The sequence below is a fragment of the Trachurus trachurus genome (genome assembly GCF_905171665.1).
Source record: "Trachurus trachurus genome assembly, chromosome: 12".
Classification (NCBI taxonomy): Eukaryota; Metazoa; Chordata; class Actinopteri; order Carangiformes; family Carangidae; genus Trachurus; species Trachurus trachurus.
This window is the reverse complement of record NC_139908.1, coordinates 28,854,610-28,880,269: the sequence shown is the minus strand read 5'-3', so window position 1 is coordinate 28,880,269 and position 25,660 is coordinate 28,854,610. Positions and strand designations below refer to the sequence as shown.

Genomic DNA, 25,660 nt, shown 5'->3' with positions numbered 1-25,660 from the left:
TGCCTTTGAAAAAGGATTGGGTTTTATTTACAGTGATTTCCATCAGTATTACAATACAAATGACTTGTAGACTCCATAGACGGAGAATTCATTGAGAGCTCGAGGAGGACAGTCGGAGACTGTGTGTATATGTGTGTATGTGTGTGTGTGTGTGTGGTAGCTTTGGCAGAGTGAAAGTCCTTGGATGCATCTGTAACCTCCTCGTCTTCTCTTCTTTCTCCCGTTCAGTGACTCTCTCCTTTCTTCCCCACAACCTGCAACACAACAAAATAAATGATCATTTAATATGAATAAACATGAATTTGGACATGAACAAACTCTGGTGACTGTAACGGCTCCGTACCCTTTTGAAGTCGTTCATGTTGGTGGCCTGTACTGGGGTACCTATGAATGTCAGGTAGTTAATTTTTGTCGTCTCCTCGTCTCCCTGGTTTGACTTGATAAACAACTGGAAGACAAAAACAAGACAAATACCATGAGCAAACTTGTAGGTGGGTTAAACCTGTGGGTTGGCAGATTCCACTGATCAATATCACCACTGACAGGTCTGAAAAAGTAATGGCTACTGGTATGATCCATTATTAAACACAAGCAAACACAGGCGATGGATGCGGTGGGTGTGTGAGTGACGCTGCATCAGCTCTGAATGCAACATGAATTATTTTAAGATCATAAATCGCAAATAAAAACTGCTAACAACAAAACTACAATCTGCCATTGTTCATACTCTGATAAAGCTTTGCTTGTACTCAGAGCAGCTGTGTGTATCTTTGTGCATGTTAAAATGACGGATTCTTTCCGGTCCTCACCGTAACACTCTGTACGTTCTGAAACTTGACGTAGCGCAGAGGAATCAAACCGTCGTCTTTGTAGTCTTCCTCCGACAGCTCCAGAGCCTGAGTGGCCTCGCTTCGCTCTGCGTCGTCGAAGCCCATCGAGCGAGGGAGATTGATGAACACCTTCACCACCTTGGGGGCTTGGGCTGCATCAGTGAAGGGGATAGAAAAATGAGGGAAGGGCAGGAAGGAAGGACGGAGAAGAGGACACAATAATAGGTTTGGATTGGTTGTAGATGATTGTTGCATCAACTTCAGATGGGAGACTCAGAATCATCATGTGTAGAACAAAACTCACGAAGGTCTGACGACTGCAGCTTCATAGAAAAGAGCTTGACCGGCTGGTTGAAGGCCATAGTTATCAGCAGCTGGACCAGATTAAAACAAGGCAACATATTAGACAAAACTCAATATATCTCCTAAGCATTAATGTTCATTTTGATTGGTTAGTTGACATTATTAATTTATACTTTATATGGCACTTCACCTTTTACACTAAGGGAACTTAACAACCTGTAATGTGGAACTTCTCCTAACTTTATTATTACCCTAGTGGGGGCTTTGTCTCTAGGTTCTACCTTGTCCTTTATTACCAGAAACCTTTTTGACTTTTGCCATTAAAAAGTCAGTGCTAATGTCTTTCATATGTGATGTTTGTTTAGTAAAGTGGACATCAGTGTCATTAGGTGCATTTCCACTGCAGGAACTTGGGGGTAATTTTACAGGGCCAACCCCGTTGGTGCGTGTCTCCACTGCAGGAACCTCCCCCACACAGGGCCATTTACAGGAACCTTTACGGGGCCGATCTGAGTCCCTGTCTGGGGGTAGGTACTCGGATCGGCTCTGAAGAAGTCCTGGTGGGGCTTGAGATTTACTCTGTGTTGATTGGTCAGACTCAAAGCAGGATCATGTGATGCTAAGAGGAAGCCCCAAAATAAGCGGCATTATTTAAACGAAAAAAATAGAGAATAACTCAGTAAAAGATGAGAGTAGTAGTAGGCCTAGTAAAAAAAAGTGTGATGAATACGTGATTGCGGGATTACGTGACGATGGAGACGACAATTCCACCTTTTTTTATTTATTTTAGAAAGCGTCTATACTGCCGGAAAAAAACAAGGAGTAAAAAAAATTTTTTTTAAAACGCTGCACAACGACCTCGCGATGATGGAAACTGTTGCACGTCGCCATCAGAGGTCCTGTCTGCAGTGGAGACACGACCACAGAGAGGGCCGAGTGAGAGGACGGTTCCTGTAGAAGTTCCTACCCCCTCCCTTTACCAGGAACTCCTGCAGTGGAAACGCAGCTCTCATATCAAGAGAAGAGCCTCATGACAGAGCGGAGCACAGGACCACTAGACCAGCTCCCACCTTGCTGATTATGTCCATATGAAACAGAAAAATATTTGGGGTTCATAATAAAAGTATGTTGAGTAGGTGGTCCTTCAGTGAGCCCAAGCTTGGCTCAGAACTATCCATCCATTCCCATGTAGTATCTCATCTAGGATTCAAGCATTAGATGTAGATCCCCATTGTCAGAGGAGTGGCTGAAATAATGTAGGCATTCTCAACATCTGCTCATCCAAGCTCCAAATAAAAGTGAGGCTGCAGCTGGTACCTGTTCATCACAGTCAGACTCCAGGTAGGAGGAGTCTTTGATTAAGCAGCTATCGAAGCCACAGTCGTCGCTCTCGTTCAGGCACTCGCAACCAGCTTTGTTGACAAAAGGCATGAGGTCCATCTGAAAACACACCAAACAAGATCACACCCTTTATGGAACATTTATACACCTCACTTTGAAGCCACTGACTGATCCGTGCTCTCTCTGCTTCACACACACACACACTCTCCTGTCTCCATCTTCACGACATATACAGCACCAGCTGCAGCCAGACTGGCCGCTTCAAAGGTTATGTACCAAAATAGAAAGAAAAAAATCTGACAATAAATCCTGCACACACACACACACACACACACACACACACACAATAATGAGATGTCCACTCACGTATCCCTTTGGAATGTCCGAGTCCTCACTGTTTCCTGGGTCGTTCTCTGTGTGCTGTTTGATTTTCTCCTCCAGACCTGCAGAGTCCGCCCCCTGATACTGATCCACCCGGACCCTGTTCCTGAAGAACAAGAAGGTCGGCGTGGCTGAGATGTTGTTGGCTGCTGCTGTTGCCTGGGAGAAAGAGAAATGGTTTGGTCAAAGTACCCTGGCATCTAGGGTTGTATTAGCTTAGACTGGGCTTGTTTTCCTGGCTTGACACTTTCTGTTTCCCAGTCTGTAATAGTTACTGTATGGCCCCTCTGTAGTTGTAAATTTGTGCTTTTGACATGCAATGTCTGCAAAGCCAATTAACCAGCCTTAGTGACCCAATTGACTCAATTTCAATTCAGAAACTTACTGCCTAATTTCAAATTAAGTCTCGTGAAAATATTTTTCTTGTTATTAAATTCCATGGAACAACTGACACCAACAATGAATTTATGTGGCCAATGGCTGAACCATTGAGCTTCGTCTGTGCACCACACTGTTGCACTGGGCATCATGTTTAACACACTGCAGTTTCATTTGCCTCAATACCACATACACCACTCTCCATACACAGAAAATAAAATGTGTATGTACAGAATTCCAAGTCAAATCTGATTAAAGCTGCTTCAAAAGTTTGTCAACGTATCCCTGAGATATATATAAATGCTTCAACATTTTCTATAGTTGTATTTCTGGTACGCATGTAGAAGGTTTCCCTTATAACCACACATTTGTCTTTACGCTTGTTAACGTCACTTTACAAGTGATGGTTTTGATCCTAGTTTGACCTCACATAGCCAAGACTTACCTGACACACATGAACATCTACTTCAAGGAAGACGACTTGAGGGTACTTGTTACTCAGCATGTTGAAAGCTGGAGCTATTGTGACACAGGGCCGACACCTGAGGAGGTAAAGGACAATATAACAGTGGTCTGGTCTCTGAAGTGGAGCTTCAATTATTAGATAAATTAGTCAGCACATTCATTTAAAAAGAATTGACAAAAATTCCAACACATAAGGATTTGTTTAAACTTTTCTGAAGGAAAACATCTTTGTTTGAGCATTTCCTCCTAATCACTGTTGTATAACTGAATCATTTTGGGCCTTCTTGGTTTGTCTTTATACATACACTACTCACAAAAAGTAGTCAAAAGGGATGTTTGGCTTTTGGATTAAATTTCAGAATGAACCTAAAATGCACTAGAACCTTTACAGGTGAACTTTTGAATGCACATGTCCAATTGTTCAATGTTTCAGTCCTTATTGAATAACATGCTGTGTGTGTAAACTGTTTGGGACATTGTACAGGTGACAAAAAAAAGAAGCCTGAGCGCGCCCTCTGGTGGACAGCCTTTACCGTTGTTAACTACCTATTAGACATTTTTTGTAGTACATTTCTTGATGCAAAATAGCCGACATGTTTTCAGACATGATACATCTTCTGAAAGCTTCCATTGGTTACTTAAGATGTGACAATAGCGAATTCAGCAGGTTCAATCTTAGGATATAACTTTGTGTTGTTGTTTCAAACACATGCGGAACTTCTCAAGATCCACTGCAATACTGTGGCTCTGGTTTATGTCACCGTCTCTGTTATCATCATCATCACATATAAACATATCATAACCTTTATAATGACGTTAGTTTAGATAAACCCACAAGACAACAGTTCAAACAGAAACCGGGCTTCATTTATATAGTCAACTATAACTGACACCCACGAGGGTTTAGGTTTACTTACATTGTTATTGGCTAACAGATAAAATCAAACATTTCTTTTTAAGAATACAAAATATACATCTGCTGTTATTAGCAGGCCCACAGACTTAAAGATCAATGCATCATAACAAATATAATCAATGTGTAGAGACACGTCGTTACATTGATAGCCTAATGTTACTGTGAAATCTAACAGTTTCTAATGTTGCTTTGTTCCGGTGTTAGTTCAGCACATGTGCTAACGTTACTGCTGTTCCCTGTGGTGACCAGACTTACCAGCCCACTAACAACTTAATAACCAACCCATCATTTAATCTTGCGACACCTTAGCAGCCAAGTTACTGTAATACTGCTATGTCATTGTAAGGAACACAGCTAGTTAGGCTAACGGTAGCATGCTAACTTAGCTTTCCTGGCAATGAGAGACACCCGTCACATAATCTAGCACTATGGTTCGTGTAAACTCTCCACAACGATTAAACAGCGAACTCTCACTGTTTTCCAGTCCTGAGTTAAAAGAAGAGAGGGTCTAACAGTGCGGCCTCGAAGCCGGCTTAGTAGACTTACCCGGCCATTGTGAACTTCACCACGGCGAGCCTGGAGCCGGCGGCCGCTAGCTCCGGCTGGAAGTCCGGGTCGCTCCCAATCACTTTCACACCGACCATGGTGTAGTTTGTGGCGGTGGTGTGAGCTGGTTACCTGGACGACGGTCAGGACAAGACAGCGAGAAACGTTAATATGTAGAAGCTACTGTGTTTTTAGCTTTCTGTCAGTGTACTAGCCAGCTAGCTGTCCGGTGTCTGAGCCACACTCAGGTACAGTGGTACAGGCTGCTTCAGGATGTCGACTCCTGATTGGACAACAGGCAACAGGAAAGGTGGGGCTTTGTTCTGCTTCGGCGATTATTGGCAGCGTAAAACGAACTCCACTGCCCTCTACAGGAGAGAGGGATCTCGTCCTCTTTTCCCCCATGCTTTTCTTGCAGTTCGTCAACTAAATCATTGTTAAATAAATAAATGTAGGAATATGTAGAAATAGAATAGAATAGAGAATAGAGAATACTTTATTCATCCCTAGGAGTGAAATTCAAATTAGTCCAGTAGCTCACACAACAATGGCACAAAAAAGAAAGAAATAGTGAGAAATAAAGCTTATTGGGAAATAAAACTCCCTAAATACTACTTATTTAGGCTATTTGTTTATTTAGCCTACTCTATTCTAAACTTCTATACTTAGGCTATATTTACATTTATTTATATAGGCAGCACAATGGTCAGCACTCAGCAAGAATTCTCGAACCCAGGGTCTTCCATTCTCCTTGTGTCTGCGTGGGTTTTCTTATTTTTTTCTTTTTTTTCTTATACAGTCAACGGGGGGCGCCCACAGTCCAAATTAATTTGAGACTCTTATTTCCCCATAGGCATGAATGTGAGTGAATGCGCAACCTGTTCAGGATGTACCCCACTCCCATCCTATGTCAACTGGGATTGGTTCCAGCCCCCATGCCATTCTGCATGGTTAAGTTAGAATGTATGGATTATTTGTGAACACTTAATTTTTTGTACGTAGCCTAGGCCTATATAACCTGCACAATGACAATAAAGTTACTGAATGGGAATTGACTGAAGAATCTGTGAGCAAATAAAAAACTTCATTAGCCTATCTATCTATCTATCTATCTATCTATCTATCTATCTATCTATCTATCTATCTATCTATCTATCTATCTATCTATCTATCTATCTATCTATCTATCTGTAGTTCATTCAGTTTTTAGGAAAACTTGGCTGAATATCTTTCACTTCAGTTGAGGCCACTTAACCAGGAGCTAACTCATAGTCATAATGGTGTAAACTTTGTTCACCTCCATTGTTTATTGACCTGGACATAATAATACATTGGTTATATATAGCACCTTTCTATAAGGCGCTTTACACAAACCATTATTATCTCATAGCCTACACATTCATCAGAGATAATGAAGACAGAATAAAGGAAATTTGGAACTATTTTAAATAAATATTTAAATATTTTAAATGGCCAGTTCCTTGTGGCTCGACCTTAAACTAGTTTTCTGGGAAATGTTGCCATACAGAAAGCCTTATAGGCAAAGGAAGGAACTGTCCCTCCATGTGCTGGCCTTGTCTAATTAAGAATTCAATTACTTACCTGTAGGCCTAGGCTACCTGTAAGTCACATGACCAGAACACCTCCGAGTCCACTTCCGCAGCCGGAGCTCCACTAAATGCCACGCGTTGTTTTCAACGGGCTATTTATTGTTGAGTGAAGCCCGGGAAGCGTCGGACCGGTCCGGCAGGTTTGAGCGGGACAGAGCAGGTGAGGCAGCGGGGGGAGAAGGGGAGAAGGGCGGGGTGGCCGCCGGAGCTCAGTCAGTACAAGCAGGAAGAAGCGGAAAACATGGTGCGGTGACGACTCTCCCGGACCTCGAGCCAGAACAAGAATACAGCTTTTTTTTTAAAGACATAGGGTAAGTCCACTACAGTAAATGTAACCGTGTGTGTAGGCTGTGTGTTGAGCTCCGAGTTTTGTGGTTTTCTGGGTGTTTGAAACATCACGAGCAAGCTCCGTGTCTCACCTGCGGGAAGCCGCCCAGGTGAGACAGCGCTGCTCGGCTCGGCTCTCTGAGAAGAAAGGTGAGCAGCTGTTTGGTTTTTTGTTTGTTTCATTATTGCTACAGAAGTCAAAGTTAGCCTATAACCGCTCCAGAGGGTGAACACTTTCTTTACACGTTTTAGTTGTATTTGCGGATAAGTTATTTCACCCTCTGGACTCTCAGTTTCCGTCTCTCGCACTGGGTTTTCAATGCTGACGGTAGGTCCCATAAAATAATTTAAAGGTCTAAAAAACAAACAAAAAAACACGACTTTCTGCCACTTCTAAACAAAAGTCGTTGTCTGAATTGAGGGTTCCAAACATTAGGAAGGAGGAGATTGTAGCTATAAAACAAAGACATTATATGTCCAATGTGCAATGTTTGAAGAGGTTCAGTTTGTCCACCCACTTAGATATGTAAATATTAGAAATGAGTAACAGATAAATGATGCTCTCTTCATTCTTCTCCTGGTCATCATAGTAAATGTAGGCCTACATTTCTCTAAAAAAAAAAGAAAACCAAAAAGTGCCTTAATTACAGGATTAGGTGTAGCATAACATCCTCTCATATATACTGAAGCATGTGTAGGTGTAAAGGAATGCACTAGAAGGTAAAGATCCACATTCATTTATTGTTGTTCAGGAGCCACATTTCCCAGAAGCTGTCTGTCATTAATTTTTTACATATCTGATTTTCACATTCTCTTTAGCTTTGAAATGTTCTGTGTTTGTTACTGAACGGTTGCTGGCAAGCACCAGTTGAATTGTTCTGATCTATACAGAAATGAATGTGATAGTGACTGATGACCCTCAGGATCACAGCTTGTTGCAGCCTTTCATTACATCGTCTAGTCAGGTGTCACACTATGATGACTGAGGTCAAAATGTGAAAAAAATGTAAGCCAAAAAAGGTTTGCCTGTGTTCCAGCTGCAACAATATTATCACCTGTGCTTTATCAGACATAATAAACACAAAATAAGTCTACTCCTTATCATCGCACTTTGTCTCATAAGCACCAGTTGTGACATTTGTAGCCTTAAGTGTCTGTTTTGTGATGTTATTTATGATTCATTAGAAACAAATCAAATTTACAAAATAGTTAAAAAGTAGGTTTCCCAGACAAAAGTCCATTAAAAACCTAACACTCAAGACACATGTAGCATTAATGACTTTTACATTTTCTGTTTACCCTTCCTCAAGAGACTGCTTAAGGAAATAATTTAATGTTTTATATGATTGTATGAGGGAAAAAAATAGAGTGGTTGGAGAAATCGACCTTGCTTTAAAGCAGATATCAGTGGAATGTTTTTGTTAATATAAGTCCTAAATAGTCCTATTTTCCGTCAGCAATCACTTACATGAAGTATTTCAGCCTAAACACGAGTCTCTCCGTCACTCTGCTCTGCTGTAACCCGAGGAGAAAATTTTCCTTGTGGGATACAAGTGTTATCCAATGAGGAGAGAGAACGGCATGAAGGGCTGTGTGTGCAGCCAAGGGATGCGCGTGAATGTGGTGACGTAGCACGAGGACCAATTGATGCCTGACAAGGGCGGGGGCTGCTAACTCATGGTGCGTTCAAAGAAACTCGTACTTTGTGTTTTTCCTTCCTGTGAAGTCATACCAGTTCGATCTGGTACGAGTTCACGGGTCGGAAGTTACGAGTGGCCGTTATAGGGAACTTTCACAGACAACAGGATGGTAAAAACACGAGCTACGGGTTACCTGGAACGCTACCAAGTCGTAGTTGTGACTTGAAGCTGTAACTTACAGTTTCAAAAGCCTGCCTTGAACGCAGCATTAGCCGAAACGGCCGTGAAGCTGATATCTGCTTTAACTTTTGAGATGCCTCCATGCTTTCTTTGCTTTATAAGACTTATACAACTTGAAAATGAGGCGAGGTGTGGTGGTTAGCACAAGGAGGTTCTGTGGTTTGCATTGTCTGTGTGGGTTCTCTGTCCTCCGCCCACAGTCCATTAACATGCACACTAGGTTGAAATGATCTATAGTGTGTGCATCTATATGGCCCTGTGAAATACAGACAACCTGTCCAACCCCACCCTCAGCCTGTCACCATCAGTCCATTATAGACTGCAAACACATTACAGCCACCTGTTGGTGTGCAGGAAATCTTTGGCAATAAAAGGCTCCAGCATGACGTTACCTCCTTAGAATAGGAAAATGTAACACACGTGTTTTCTTCTGCAGACAAGACGAGTTTGAGTTCTTTGAGTATGGAAATGCTTGGCCTTGAAAGCAGAGATGGAGAATTTGAATTGTGACTTGAGAGGCAAATGGCCTGAAGCTGCAGCTGAGGTGAAGGCAGCACAGCAGCTGTTTTAAATCCTCTCAATAATCCCCAGATAACATTTGTTTGTCTGTTGGGGACTGTCGCTTTTTGGCAGTGTGCGTTTGCCGTGTTGTATTTGTTGATTTTGTGCCTGCGATATAATCTGTCTGCTTTGTTGTGTTTCCTTCGTTTCTTTATTATATATTTTGTTGGGATGATCTCAGTACATCTGCACATTATATCAACTAAAAGTAACAGTTTCGGTAATGCACATTGTTTTTCCATAGAGACCGCTTTCCATTGTCTACATTTAGATTATTTGTGCACCACTTAGCACATCACCAGCACCAAATGCCGGTCATTGAGATAAATGCCACTTTTTAAAAAAACAACATGAAACTGAATCTGCAGTAACTTCCCACTTTAAAATCCTATTCATTTATCCATTGATAATGATGTAGTGAGGGTTTAGCATCACTCAACCCATTGTCCCACTGGTACTTACAGGGTTTCATTTCTTATGATTTCTGCTGAGCTGAAAAAGTGCAGCTCTAGAACATCCCCATCATACCTATACAAGAAAAAAATTGTAAAGTAAAAGTGTAGTTTCCAGGAACCTGTAACCGTGGTGGTGATGTCTCTGGTCTGTCTGTCTGTAGATTCACTGTCTGAGCTCCAGCTGTGAGCAGAATGCTGAAGAATCTCATCACAGACTAGACGCATTAACCTTCATTATGACACACTAACATGTTGGGCTGTGTATTGGCAAGAATCTGGTGATACTATACATATCCTGAAGGGAGCTAGCTGACAATATGATATGTCTGTATATAGGGGGTACTGTAAGCAAGATGAGTTATCGCAGTGCTTTTTCTAAGTCAATTTTTAGAGAAATTGTCATAGTCAAATGATACATATTGGTACATGCACAAACACATAAGTGCTTTTAATGTATCCAGACTTTAGACTCATGCAGTTAGTCTGCGTTTGCATATGACAGTCCCTAAAACATATAGCTAGTTTGTGCTGAACAGAGGAATTAACATCTGCCTCAATCGGTAAAACACTCAAAAATATGTACAGGAACACTCACTCAGTCAAATACTCAAGTACGACACAAAATCACGTCAAAACTATTGATAGAATATTGATAGAATGCTTCAAAGGATTGATACACTGTCATGTCAGGAAACATGATTGTGGGGTAAATATATTATATGATATGGGCTCACACCCTCTGATATTAAAGGGACAACGAGGAGTTTCTATCTGGTTATAAAAAAGTCTGTCTAATGTGGATGAATCTACGCTACCCACACTTGTTGATAAATATATTGTTTTGTCTCTATCGTTATTTTGTTATTTTAATTAATGGTGGAAACGCTGTTCGAGCCGACCAGCGTTTCTTTACTTTCGGTTACGCGGACGCTGCCCGGCGAGTCATGAGAATAACACCGCCGAATCGCCGTTTATGGTGGGAACTACGACGGTATCTGATCGTCTTCAAACCTCTGACTTTAATTCTTGATGAATTAAAACATTCTTGGCAAGATGTCCGTCTTGTGCCAGTCCAAGAATTTCACCGTGCGCACAGAGGCTCATGGTAAATGTAGTATGAAAACACTTCGCTTTCCAAAACTCCTCGTTGTCCCTTTTAAGCACTTCTGAAATCATTTTGATAAACAATTATTTTGTTTTATTTTCATTATTTGTTTAATTATCCGGCAGTTGCCCAGTTACAGGCCTGAACTTCAGTTTGCTCAGGTTTAAAAACATGTTTCAGTACAAGTGTAAGCTTTTAAAGATCAGCCAAAGAAAAGAGGAGGAAGAATCTTTGACACTCATCTGGTGACTCAGCAGTTTCTGGTACTTCCGCATGGGCTTCATTTTCACCTGGTTTACCTCTTCACACAAATCCAGCCAAGAATTCTACCTGGGAGACTTTTATCAGCATTTAATGGTAAAGAGAGTGAATGACGGAGGATGCTGACGTTGACTCGGGCTCACACATGTTGGCCTTTTTTTCTTTTAGCCTGGTTTATGAAGAGATTCCCAGCTCTGTGTGAATCTGGCTGATAACATACAGTATGTCCTCACCGGGACACTGACACAAATACCTCACATACCGTGTAGTACTTGAGACTTCCGTAACATCAGAACTCAGATCAGATCATATCAGATTTCAAATATCATTTTCTTGAACTTGAACCTGCTCTTCTTGTGGAAGAATTATTTTTCTGTTCCATTCATCACTTGAATGGCAGGAGGAGACGCCAAGTCAGCTGTTGATCATCATGAATAAACTCTTCCTTTTTAAAAAACAAAACTTTATTTATTTATTTTAATTATCTCTTACAAAAACCAACAATAGTGCAACGGACATATTTTACCTTTACCAAAAAATGTAGCTCCAGTGATATTTGTCATATTTGTTGCAGATGGAGATGAACAGGTGATGATGTGGGCACTATGGACAGTCTAAGGGTATAACCCTAGTTTTTAATATATAAAGTTTTTTTGAACCACTGACTTGTTCATTATAATGATCATAATAACAACCCCCCCACTCTTCAGTGTATACACTTGTTGCCACGTTTACAGTCTTAGTTCAGATCCACACGCTCTCTTTCCAGCGTTCAGTCTCGGGTCACAGAGTCCCTCACTGCGTTTAGGGTTCTTGTGAAACCTCCCCCTCTGAGTGGGAGCTGAACCCCCACCCCACCCCTCCCCTCAGGTTTCACTGTCGTTGCTCAGGTATGCTCTCCTCTGAACCCCTCCCCCCTCCCTCCTCTCCTCTCTTCTCCTCCCTCCCACTTCTTTGTTGTTGCCACAGCAATGCCCAGAGCCACCAAAACCTGTTCATCGAGCTGGATGATACTCGCTGCTGCTGCTGAAGCTTTTTTAGTGAAGGGAGTTACAAGTGATCTCTGGGGGGAGACGGGTCAGTGTGATGTGTGATGTAAGGGATAGTTCACCCAAAATTAAAATTTCACTCATTATCTACTCACCCTCATGTCAACTAAGAGCTGTGAGAATTTTCAGAGTCCTCCGTTCCTTCTCTGAGTTATGGGCGGGTCCGCGCAGCAGTATTTGTCATAATGGTTGTGAATGGATACCAACTTTAAAGACACACCAAAAAACATCCAAATACCTCCATACTGCTCGTCTGTAATGTCCCTCTTGTATTGAAGCCCCGACATGAGAAATTGTTCCGAAAAAAATTAAACAAGTCTATATTTTAAGCTTGTTTGTAGCGGAAGCTCCCAGTGTCTCAGTTCACTGCTCTTCCTGTGTCGGTGCAAATCACGTGAGATTTGCACTGACAGAACAATTTCTCATGTCGGGGCTTCAATACAAGAGGGACATTACAGACGAGCAGTATGGAGGTATTTGGATGTTTTTTGGTGTGTCTTTTTGGACGAAGAAAGTTGGTATCCATTGACAACCATTATATGGACAAATACTGCTGCGCTGACCCCCCGTAACTCAGAGAAGGAACGGAGGACTCTAGTCGACATGAGGGTGAGTAGATAATGAGTGAAATTTGAATTTTGGGTGAACTGTCCCTTTAAGCAGACTGTTTTCAGGCTCAGTGGAGAAGTTTTTTCCACTCTATTCACACTTTGCATCATATTTACATCGTCTGGAGAAGCAGACAGAAAAGGAGCCAGTGGTGTGTTTGTCATGATTTTGGCTTTGGATGAAAGCTGCTTGATTAACATCTTCTGTGGTTGTTTTCTTCCTTGTTAAAGTCAGTTAAGTGCCCTTTGTTTGTTGTTCCCGCGTGAATCAGATTTCACAATCGCCCCCTGGTCATGTGCAACCACCCTCCTGTAACAGCTCTACGCCCCCCAGGTGGTGCTGGGCTGGGATTCTATCATTTCTGTTGGTGTCTGCTCTGCTTGTTTGCTTCTCTAATTAGGATAAAGGATGAACTGTGCGTGAAGGGAGTGTCTCAGGGTTGTGATGAAACACACCCTCAACTGTAATGAGAACCTAAAACCATCAAATATTTCAAATATTTTGGGGCTTGAAAAAGGCCTCAAGGAACATTGAAATAGTGGCAGATAGATTTGTATCTAATAGTGAGATTCACTGAGTCATGTTGCAGCAAAGGACTGATGCCATTTGAAAAGAAATGATGAAATTCTTTATTCAGTCATCACATAATACAACAACTATCAACACTACAAACATTATCAACAAGGTAGTGACTGAAAAGACACAGGCAGAAGCATCAGGCTTACTGTATATTTCTGCCGGTCCTACATGGCAAATGAAGCTACCCAGCATTCTTACAAAGAGGTAAAAACAAACATAAAAGTGAAACTAAACCAGAAAAAACCAACCAACAACATTTGCACCTGAGACCTGGGAAAACACAAACTTTTGGTGCTGATTCAGGGTCAGAGCTAAATGGAACATCCACAGATGTAATTTAATTTCTCCCTTTCCTCACCATTGAGATCTCTGACTTTGTACCAGTGGAGATGAAAGCCATGATGAGAATGTGTTTGGCCTTGGCGGCGGTATGTGCTCCTGTGGCATGCCTTACCGTCACTGATGACAGGTGTGTGGATGAATGCTGGCGTGACGCAGAGCCTCAGCTGAAGGTTGTGTTGCCGTGGTATGTTGTTTGACTGTCTAATGACAATTTTGCCTAACAAACACCTACTTTGAATTAATGTTTATCTACAAGTGGTTAAAATCTCTGGCATTGTTGTGTTTTATCTTGAAACATTTGGGAATTGAAAAAAACTTTTGTTGTGTTGAAGTTTGGAAAGGTTCTTTGTGTCTTTGTGTCCGTCCTGAAATTTCCTTCCGTCTGTGTGACTGGCATCAAAACAGCAATATCAAACCCAAAGACCTGTATGAAGTTTTGTGGTGGAGTGGAGAAGTTGTCATTTTAATTTAAAATATCTACTGAAAGCTGATTGGTCCTATCGTTTACGTTTTCTTCTTCCTTCTCCTGCTCTTTCCCTCCGAGAGCCCACACGTCTCTCTGTGTCCCTCCCCCTCCTCAACACCTCTCCTGTGCAGACTTGTGCGACCAGGCCAGAGCTTGTTCAGTCGGTGGTTCAGTAAAGGCTGCACAATGTGTAAAAGAAATGGACTTATAACAGTCGGTGTGCACTAACCCTCCTTTTTTTTTAAAAGCACAAAAGATACCGAAAGCATAAACTCACTGAGGTGAATAATGAGTCTATTGGCCCTGTTGCAGTTTGTGGGACTGTTGTGATGTGATGGATGGTGACTGGCTCTCCACTTCCATTTCCATGTGTGTTATAAACAGTTTTCTGGTCTGTATCCAACATCTATGTCCCATCTGCCCGTCCTCCTGGTTTTTCTTGGGAGCATTTCCTCAGTGGATGTAGGACAGAGTAAAGCCCTTTGAGACAAACTGCTATACAAACAGGCTATACAAATAAAATCGCCTTGCCTTGCCTTGTTGTGGATCTTAAGATTGCATCTATGAGAGGGCTAAAATAAGACACAGCACTGATCTGAGCTCTGTAGAGATGTTATCTGTGTGGACTCTTTGTCTCCAACAATAGCTAGCACAGCTTTCTGATCAGGCTGATGCCAGGTGAACAGCAGTGAGGAGACTTGTGGGGTTGGAGTGATCATGATGGCTGCCTTGATAGATTCTAAGGACGCCTTTACACAACGATCTGCTCCAGTACCCCTGACCGGATGGAGCACAGAAGGTCATCTCTCTCTGGGTTATTAATCCATATTTAACATATATAATTCAACTAGCCCAGGTATGTGGCCCCTCAAATATTGGTACAAAATTATCCAAATTATAGCCAAGGCCTCAGACTTTGATGCACCGGCAAACAAGGGTAAGCAACAACACTGCTCCCACTGAAACTGGATGTAATTGGAATATAAGTTGTCCTTTACTTTAAGGTGTTAAGAAATGGCCGCTTGTCCTGTTTGTCGCGCCGAGTTTCCACAAAGGAAAACAAATTTGATTGGTCGTTATCGAGCTGGGTGAGACCGAGCTCGGTGTGTGTGTGTGTGTGTGTGTCTCAGACGTTTGACAGATGATGGATCCAATATCAGTGGCTGATGAATTGTGAGCAGCGTGACGCATAATCCGTGTGCCTGCATTAGCCAATGTGAAAAAAACCCCACACTTTCATCCCGGATTTACTCAAAAATTGAATTTTGCACAAAGTTTAGGCTACATCGTCTGCACTGTGGCCCCTGAGCCAAAATGTTTGTCCAAAATGATCATGTGACACATGGAGTCAGAAAACAGTGCATGTAGTGTTAAGAAAATATAGTCTACTGTTTACTCTTAACTTTAAATATATGATTTTGTGATTTTTTGTTAGTGTTAATAATGAAATGAAGTTTTGTGTAGTGATGTAATAAGAGCTCCGTGATAAGTGTGTAGATGTGTTGCTCTGTATCACTGTAGGATCCACACAAAGTTGCATTATCATCCTGCTGATGGAAACTTTCCTCCAACTAGAGATCTGAGTTGTGAAATGTTATTGCACACAAACACACAACAGAGCGTGAGGTGGAAACAAGGGCGTGCCTGACGCATTCACACAGACACACAAAGCAAACAGGGATGTTGATCATGGCTGACCAGCATGTGAACAAAAGCTACGCCTTCATTGGGATTGGTGCTGGCTAGTAAGTCACAGGTAGAGTCTCCACCAGCTGATGGTCAAATAGGGAGGTAACAGAGATGTTGCTGAAGTAAAATGGAATTTACTGTTAAAAAGTTTTCAGTTTTCATACAAGAAGATGCGTGTAATGTGTTTATAAGGTGTATTGCTACCCACACATTGATGGATGCAGCAGAGTGTTGCTTTGTATGCTGAATAGAAATACTACCAGAGACGGCACTCTCAAATATAAAATATTTGTAGCATTATGGGCAAAAAAAAGACTGATGGGCTTTTTTTGCCCATAATAAATGTTATCCCATAATAAATGTTAGAGTTTGTTATTTGAGAGTGCCGGTGGTATCTCTGTGACTATGTTTTACAGTGCACCTGTACCTGTTAACACTATTTTGGAGTTGCCAAGATGTTTTCCATACTTCATTAAATGGAAATACAGTAGAACCATTTTTTCAGTAGTTGCTTGAGTGGGTTTTTTTTTTTTAATTCACGATTCCATTACTTATTTTTTAAGTCCAGGCTCTCTTGGTATAGATAAAGTCAGTTAATGGAAATGCACACACTAAATTTAGTTTTCTTCTGTATCAAAGTATTAAATATCATCATCAGGCCCTTTAAATCAATATAATGTTTAACCAACTTCAAACTGTATTGATGAAACTCAAAACGTACTATGACAAGGAAAACATTTGATTGAAATATTTAACTTGGCTATTTGCTCCTGCGTCTCACAGACTTGATTCCTGTTAAGTTGTGTTTACTTGGTTCCTGGAATCTACTTGGTGTTTTGTGGTGTGTTTATTCTTGATGAACCTTATCAGCTCCGTCTAATGGACTTCCACTTCATGAAACATTAAACTGATGGGAAGTGCCAACCTAAACTTGGCAGCCACTGAGCGGAGCAGTGGCGTGGACGTCACAGGGTTTCCCAGGAGGTGTAGCATACATCACTGGTCTGTAGCCAGACACCATCAAAAATGGTCATCTCAATTTGACATCTTATACTTGTAGAACAGCCAATAATTTTTTACCTACTCGTCTACTTGGTCCTGGTTTCCCTTTTTAATGCACAGAAACTGGACTTCATAACCCAACTAATTAGTCATTATGCCTATCATTTTAATATCTGTAATGAAAATCTTAAAGGGATAGTTCACCCAAAATTCAAATTTCACTCATTATCTACTCACCCTCATGTCGACTAAGAGCTGTGAGAATTTTCAGAGTGCTCCGTTCCTTCTCTGAGTTACGGGGGGTTCCGCACAGCAGTATTTGTCCATATAATGGTTGTCAATGGATACCAACTTTCTTTGTCCAAAAAGACACACCAAAAAACATCCAAATACCTCCATACTGCTCGTCTGTAATGTCCCTCTTGTATTGAAGCCCCGACATGAGAAATTGTTCCGCCGGTCAGTGCACTGACACAGGAAGAGCAGTGAACTGGGAGCTTCCGCTACAAACAAGCTTAAAATATAGACTTATTTAATTTTTTTCTGAGCAATTTCTCATGTCGGGGCTTCAATACAAGAGGGACATTACAGACGAGCAGCATGGAGGTATTTGGATGTTTTTTGGTGTGTCTTTTTGGACAAAGAAAGTTGGTATCCATTGACAAATACTGCTGTGCCCCCCCCCCCGTAACTCAGAGAAGGAACGGAGCACTCTGAAAATTCTCACAGCTCTTAGTCGACATGAGGGTGAGTAGATAATGAGTGAAATTTGAATTTTGGGTGAACTATCCCTTTAATCTTTTCAAATAAACAGCTCACAAATACAGTGTTAAATATACCTTTATATCATCTGCTTGAGATGTTGCAACTCAAACAAGAGGGAACTATACAAATTAATACAGTTTTGATTCCTAATGTATACAATTGAGTCAGTATAATGAGCATGTGTTCATAGCATTGAAGAAACATGTCATTGATGTGCTGGTGATGGTTATGAGCGAGAGGACTTTGATACACAAGCAAAACTGGGTAGGATGCATTCTTGACATGGTTTTTGGTCTTTTCAGGGGGTTTGTTGTTGCTTTTCAAAGTCTGTTGCAGTCTTATTCCATAAATAACCTTTTAAAAGGTGGACAAGTATGCATGAGTAATGAGTTATTTATAAAAAGAAAGAAATAGTGACAGCCAGTTTAGAGGTTTATCCAGATCATCCAGTCAGACCATCACACCCAGAATCCAATCCAAAAGCTGCCATGGTTGTGATGTTCCAGCATGACGTGTGTTAGTACGGGTTTCTCTCAGATTGTGGATCTGAACCAGGTTGTGGGCTTTCTTCTTCACTGACATGACTGCTGCTGTCAGATTTCTGCTTCCAGACCAAATACAGCTCCTGTTTTTATCCACTGACATATCAAAATCCCTGAGAAGAAGATGCCAGTAATCGGGAGGGTGTGGTTACATGTGTATGCATATTCATTATCACTACTTGACATTTGAGCACACATACACACATACACAATGTATCGTCATCATGCGTCATTTTACACCAGAGGGCTTGAACAGAAACCAGTCTGTCAAATCTCAGTGAACCAGAGCTGCAGCTTTTCATCAGGTGAAGGTGGATGTTCTTTTCACAAGACATGATAGCTGCCATGACAGCAGGGCTACTACTTTCTTCCACTGTTTAAGGTGTGTAAATTAGGGCTGGGACGATATGCTTTTCTCCCGATTTGATTCTTCTACGATTTTTGGATGGCGATTCGATTTAAATTGCGATTCTACGATATTGCCAATTTTCTCGATTTTGAGTCTGCATTTTTAACATTATCTGCACACAAATACTGTAGGAGCCTAGAAATGAACATACTCCATTATAAAGTGAACTTAAATCCTTTTCAAAATCTGTACTCTCTGTATGTAAAAAAGGCTAACAAATGCACATTGCACAATATTTAAAAAAATTCCCCCCCAAAATTAAAAAAAAAAAAAAAAAATCGATTTTTCAACATTTTGAAAAACATTTTTTCTCCCACCCCTAGTGTAAATGGCTAAATGTGGTCCTGGAGACAGACACCTGCTGCAGTGGGAACTTTTGTTTTGCGGTGTGTTTATTGTGAGGAAACTGCACAGCTGAGTTCCAACATGGTTGTGGTCTGACCTATCGGGTAGTGAGTAGTTGTGTGTACTGTATGTGTGTTGGAATAAATACATAATTGTTATTTTATTAGCACTTATGACTTAGGTTTCAAAGGTCAGGATGTCACCATGCTGGTGGTTTTTTGAGCTGCTGTGATGAAATCACAAGTGGTTTTCTAGTTCCCTCTGTATCTTGAAATGCTGTAAACATGACCTGAGTGGACCTGATCCATCAGCTGTAGCCAGACCTGTAAACCAAATCAATTCAAATTCAAAACAACTTTATTAATCCCACAAGGGGCAATTCATTTTGAGCATCAGGTTGTCGTGGTTTATATAGCCTACATGGCCCACAATAAGTCAATAAATAAATAAATAGTCAACCAGCTTAACGTCTACAATGGATCAGTTGTTAGAAAGGATCTTCCGTCTATTTTTCACTGAATTAATTTTTCCTGGTTGGAAAATGGATTTTGCCATAAACATTTGGGTACAATCTCACAGTGAGACATTTGTCAAGATGTTGGAGATGTTTGGCTGAAGAAACATTTTGACCTGATGATGCCACTAGAAAATGAAAAGACAAAAGCCTACCAAAGTGTCCATGTCAGGTTAACATGAATCTTTGTAATTTACCACTCTTCTTCTGAATCATTGGAATAAATGCGCTGATTTTCTTTATCTTTCACAGAGACACCTGAGCTGCCAAGATGAATCGGGAGCGCGTGGACTCGGAGGCCTCCATGAGGCCCGACGATGAGGTCATGCCGTACAGTGATGACGAGACGGATGATGAAATGGGGATGAGCTCTGATGGAGAAGCAGGCCCCCCAGGAGCCCCCCAGCCTCCGGAAGAGGCTCGACCCAGCGGTGAGTGTCAGTACGGTGTTGTGTTTGGCACAAAGACTGGGGGGGAAGGGAAGTGATGAGCTATGAACACACAAAGCCAGCTTCAGCAGAAAATTACAGGAAGCAAAGACCTGCTATGTCTTTCTGTCTAAACTAAAAACGCTGCGCTTTTTAAAGACGACTTGAGTCACTGCAGTAACTCTAAAAAAAAAAAAATTCAAATCACTCCTAGAACAACCTAAACAGATAAATGCATTTTCTGAGGTGAAAAAAAAATCCTGCTTTATTATAGTTTACAGCTTTTATCAGTAAGAATAAGGAAAAAGTTATGCTCTGGTTTTTTTTGTATTTATGGGATATAAATTCCTATTTTGCTGTATATACGTAAGTCTTTATTTATTGACATATAAATAGTTTGCTGAAGTTCTTCTGATTCTGAATATGTGCAGCACCTGCTGATAAGTTGATTAGGAAAAACACTAAGTTGGAATAAATGGAATTAAAAGTGTGATTGTCTCATTTTTTTCATTTTTTATTTTCAGAGATGGGCTGGAAGGTGAAAGCCAACGACCGACCGTACCACCACCTGCCGGAGTTTCAGAAAAAAGTCTTTCTATGCGTCAAGAAGAGCAGATACTCTGTAAGTGAAACCGTTCACATCAAACAGCTGTTTAATGGACTTGTCTAGAGAGGGGTCTTTATTCTCCAACCAAACCCCGACACACCCTGAACTAAGAGCAGGACAAACACCATGTGTTTTGCATGTTTTTCCAGTGGGCCATTCATCATGGTGACTATTCCTTTAGTCTTTTGTCTGTGGTTCAAGGTCATTTTCAAAACACGTGACCTGACTGGCATTAAAACCTTTACAGGCATAATCAAGCAATTACCTTCAACCTGAGATCTGGAGGAGCTTTGCACTGACAAGACTATTAAAAGATTAAATGTAATAAACACAATACAAATCAATTCAGTGGACTTTATTGTCCCCACATGTTGATTCAAAGAGGTTGTCATTTTATTTATTTAGATTTAAGGATTTTGGGGGTTAGGACAGGGAAATCATAGTTTAACTAATCAATTTCAGATTTCAGTGTATAATATTCAACAAAATTTCAAAGAAAGTGATTATAAAACATTCAATATAAAAAGTAACATTTTACAACATGTCATTTGACCTAACCGTATCTACAAGGAAGTGTGCTGTGTTGATTAGGTGGTTTTCTGCTGAGTCATGTCTGACTCCATCAGGGCTCCCTGAGCTGTGGAAAGGTTATGTTTCTATACGACACAGACTATTTTTACTATTTATTTGTTTTGACAGTACAATTAGGTTAAATGCTGCCTACTTTTTTTTTTATGAAGATGGAGTTGAAAGGTGAAGTGAAAGAGGAAGAGCAAAATTAGGCTGCTGCTTCTTGGTTACACTAACTCTTGGACAAAACATCATTTTTTAAGTTCTTTTTCTATGATCCAACTCCTTCAGATGCTCAGACAAGCTCAAACACTCAAAGTGTTTTTTGTTCCTGAAGCTTTGTGTCGTCTCTGCGGAGGCTGAAACCCGATCATCCTGCTAAGCTGACCTGTGTCCCACTAAAGGACACATTAGACACAATAAGAGGGAGTGGAGCTGAAGTCACAGTGTTTTACTACCAACTATCTAAATATGAATCTTGTCGACATTAGAATCACATTTTAACAGCAAGAAACATCTAAATCTCTATCTTTACAGGTAGATTCAAGCCTGACCTGACCACAGGACAAATGTTTATCTGTAACAGAATGCTGCTCTGTCTCATGAATGACTTCCCCTCTAACTGAGCCACTGCTCACTCACCTAGGACACTGATCACTAAGCCGATTTTTCTTAATGGTCCTTTTGGTTTTAGTAAAGTAATACCCCCCAATCCTAACTCCAACCTGAACCAAGGATTGATTCTTCCTAACCAGACAGCTATGAACTGTTGGGTTATTATATTACTTTATTATATCCTTAGAGACTCTGCTGTCTGCTCATTTTCCACCTATTGAACTACAGGCTATTTAAAAGCATGTTTTTAGTGCAGGATATGTAATATGCCTGGGTGGTGGAGTGGTAAAAGCATGTCCCATGGACATTGTTTGCCCCAAAGCAGTTGAGTAGATCAGTGGTTCTACCTTTTTGCATCAAGGACCCCTAAATTGACACAAATTAGATCACGGACCCCCATTGGACAAAATTTTGAATCAAACTCCAGAAATACACACATATTTGTTCTGAGACTGAATAACATTACTTTTTTATTCAATGTACGTTCAAATTAGGCTCAATGGTGTGAATATTTGGCATTTCTGGAAAAAATGTGGTACAATTTCTCCAAAAATGTTTAAACATTTCTAGAAAAAAGTGGTAAAATTTCAAAAAAATAAAATAAAATAATAATAATTTTGCAAAAAGAAAAAAAAGTCCCAACTTTAAGAACCATTGGAGTAGATCTTTTAGTTGTGCGTCTCTCTCCCCTCGCTGTCCTATCAAATAAAGACTAAAAAGGCCCTAAAATTAACTTCAAAAATATATGTGCAGTAATGTGTCTGATCAAATTCTCAAAGCATACACTGGATAGAAGAAGTTTGTGATTTTAGCAGATTAGTTTGTCATATTAATGGGACTTTCAGACATTAGCAGTTATCAGCATCATTGGTGTCAAAGATCAAATACACCACCTCCTGCAGTTCTTATAATACAAGGCAACATCTATTTATGAGACCTTCGGTGTGTGAAATGACTGTTCCTTTAATGCCCACGTCCCCATGTCGTTGTGCTCATCATTGTTTGTTTCTCCTGTGCAGGGGAACGCCATCAAGACGTACAAGTACAACGTCCTGACCTTCATCCCCCTCAACCTGTACGAGCAGCTGAAGAGAGCCGCCAACCTCTACTTCCTGGCTCTGCTCATCTTACAGGTACCATTGTGATGGAAAACAAATGAATGTCCTCAGGTTTGCATTTGAGGAGAAAACAGACCAATAACCATCACATGTTTGTGTTTTTCTCCCAGATTATTCCAGACATCACAACTCTGCCGTGGTACACCACACTGATCCCACTGGTCGTAGTGCTGGGCATTACTGCCATTAAAGACCTGGTGGACGATCTGGTAAGACACATACACATGCATGTGATTTTATCTACATGTGTTTCTACCAATCATTAGAATGATGATGGAAACACTTATATAAGTTTACTGGCTGCTATTGAAGCTATGATTATATGACGTTATTGATTCATGTGCTGTCTTCTAAATACTAAATACAGGCGCGACACAGAATGGACAAAGAGGTCAACAACAGGAAGTGTGATGTCCTGTTGGATGGCAGGTTAGATTTATAAATTCAGATGTGCGCCATCTTTAAATCCTGATGGCCACAGGTCTATACATTTTAACATATAAACCTATTCGTCTTCAATCCTCAGTAATGAATAAACTGATCTGATCTCTCTTTGCTCCAGGTTTCAAGAGTCAAAATGGATGAACATCGAGGTTGGAGATGTGGTTCGTCTGAAGAAAAACGACTTTGTTCCGGTATTGATGACTTGGCTCATATAATTTGTTACTGGACTGTGTGAAAGGGACATGGACTTATCTTCAATTCCAACTGTCAGGTCCTCACAACATGAGTTACAGCTGGATCTTTACCTACCTGACTGATTGACTGAGAGGACAGGGACATGACTGCTCCTGTAAAAGATGACATACATTTTAATACAAGTTCCAGCTTCAACATAACAGATTAACTGACCTCCATGTCCTGTCTGCTGACTGAAAGAGATCAGTCATTACTTTTTGGCACTTCCTTGTGCTGATGAGCAGCCAGGAATGGAATGGTGATTTATAATGTGACTGTGTGATGTGGTACTTCAGGAAGTGCTGCAGTAACAGTGGACAGGAAAGCACCAGTTGCGTATATGTGGTCTTATTTGAGTGTTAAAGCCACACACTTGATGTTTGATATATTTCACTTTACTGATATGTTTATATTTCTTGTTTTCAGGCCGACCTTCTGCTGTTATCCTCCTCCAACCCCAACAGCTTGTGTTATGTAGAAACAGCTGAACTTGACGGGTAAGGATCTCCACCTTCTTAATCAGTCCCATAATTCACTGATCTGCACATGTAGTTTTATCGATGTCTAGTGCTGTAAACAAATAGACATTACATTTGCATTGAGTTGAGCCAGTTTTCTGTGTTCCGTAAAGTTTTTGTTTGATCAGTCATTTTCTAAAGCAGTCAGTCAACACTGATAAGAGCAGGGTAAATGTGTGAAGACAAGCCTTTGTCAAGAAAAAGCAGCCAGTGCCAAATCTGTGACCAGTTATGTATGTTCTGGGACTAAAGTGAGAAACGCCTTTAAATAAAACAAGATGGCCTGGACAGGTGTTTGCACAGAGACAGTTGTACAGCAAAGAACAGACATGGACTTTTCACCTTTTTGTGTCTTAGCTTTGTGACAGCTTTGTGTGTTTTCATAAAATCTAATTTTTATGTTGTTCCAAGGAGGAAGCCTCTTTTTTTTACATTTAACAAACAAAAAATATACAGATCATCATCAAAAGCCAAATTTACCAAGTTTGAATCCATCTCTTGTGTCATTTTCAGAGAAACGAACCTGAAGTTTAAGTTGGCATCGAAAGTGACTGATGAGAAACTGCAGGAGGAACGAAAACTGGCCGAGTTTGATGGTAAATGCTTCAAAACTACAAGTTTATTTTCATAAAGGCAAATAGCTTTTAGTTATCTGGAACTACAAGAAGAGGAATCACAAAGGTGATACATTTAAGTTTATATTGCAATTGAGCCCATGTTAGCATGAACAGCTCTTTACTAAGCAGCCTGACCAAAGGCTTTAACCTCACAGGGAGGTTATAGTACATCATCTGAGCAACTACTGCTTCAGGACGGAAAAGAAAATTGCAATTCATCCCCTCAGATGATGAACCCACTTAGAAACACCCTAAAGAACATTACTAATAGTTTTTCACACCTGGACCTCATGTATTCTCTCCCTCACAGCTCTGATTGAGTGCGAGGAACCAAACAATCGTCTTGACAAGTTCATAGGGACGATGCTCTGGGACAGGAGACGCTACCCTCTGGACCTGGACAAAATGCTGCTGCGAGGCTGCAAGATCAGAAACACAGACGTGTGTCACGGCCTGGTCATCTTCGCAGGTGTGAACGCTGCTGCAGACAGACATACCTGTTGCAATAGAGTTTATTTTTCTTCCATTGCATATGAATGATTCACTTTGATAAATGTTGCTCAAACACATAATCATCACTAAATGATGAAATGATCACTGGAGGAAACTAAACTAAACTAAACTACCGTAGTTTATTGGTGTTTAGTTATATTATTGTTGCAGCAGTGAATGACGTTACCTTCTAAACCCCTTAACACCCACTGGCCTGTGGCTCGTATTGCTTCTGATGCATACTGGGCCGACGGGCCAGTGGGTTTTAAGGGGTTAAGTCTGATCATAATGATTTGAAACACGGTGATCAGTGAAAACTAACCATGACTCATTATGTTTACAATGTC

The 25,660-nt window shown here is 40.8% G+C and overlaps 2 protein-coding genes across 2 annotated transcripts in view; one reads left to right on the top strand and one right to left on the bottom strand.

The window, feature by feature from the left end:
* txnl1 (thioredoxin-like 1) lies at window positions 1-5,447 on the bottom strand. The gene is made up of 8 exons (XM_083983194.1): window positions 5,161-5,447; window positions 3,679-3,775; window positions 2,841-3,014; window positions 2,451-2,573; window positions 1,135-1,204; window positions 810-982; window positions 344-448; window positions 1-254 (listed from the first exon to the last, which is right to left on the bottom strand). Exons 1-8 carry the CDS (start codon window positions 5,256-5,258, stop codon window positions 225-227), a joined length of 870 nt encoding a protein of 289 aa, XP_083839320.1. The 5' UTR covers window positions 5,259-5,447; the 3' UTR covers window positions 1-224.
* Window positions 5,448-6,958: 1,511 nt separating this feature from the next.
* Window positions 6,959-25,660, top strand: part of atp8b1 (ATPase phospholipid transporting 8B1) — a 33,755-nt gene continuing 15,053 nt past the window's right edge. The window contains exons 1-10 of the mRNA XM_083983473.1: window positions 6,959-7,081; window positions 19,923-20,101; window positions 20,623-20,720; window positions 22,910-23,023; window positions 23,119-23,217; window positions 23,376-23,437; window positions 23,571-23,643; window positions 24,113-24,183; window positions 24,718-24,800; window positions 25,132-25,290. Of these exons, the coding sequence (XP_083839599.1) occupies window positions 19,942-20,101; window positions 20,623-20,720; window positions 22,910-23,023; window positions 23,119-23,217; window positions 23,376-23,437; window positions 23,571-23,643; window positions 24,113-24,183; window positions 24,718-24,800; window positions 25,132-25,290 (919 nt within the window). The 5' untranslated portion in view covers window positions 6,959-7,081; window positions 19,923-19,941. The remainder of the gene's footprint in view (window positions 7,082-19,922; window positions 20,102-20,622; window positions 20,721-22,909; window positions 23,024-23,118; window positions 23,218-23,375; window positions 23,438-23,570; window positions 23,644-24,112; window positions 24,184-24,717; window positions 24,801-25,131; window positions 25,291-25,660) is intronic.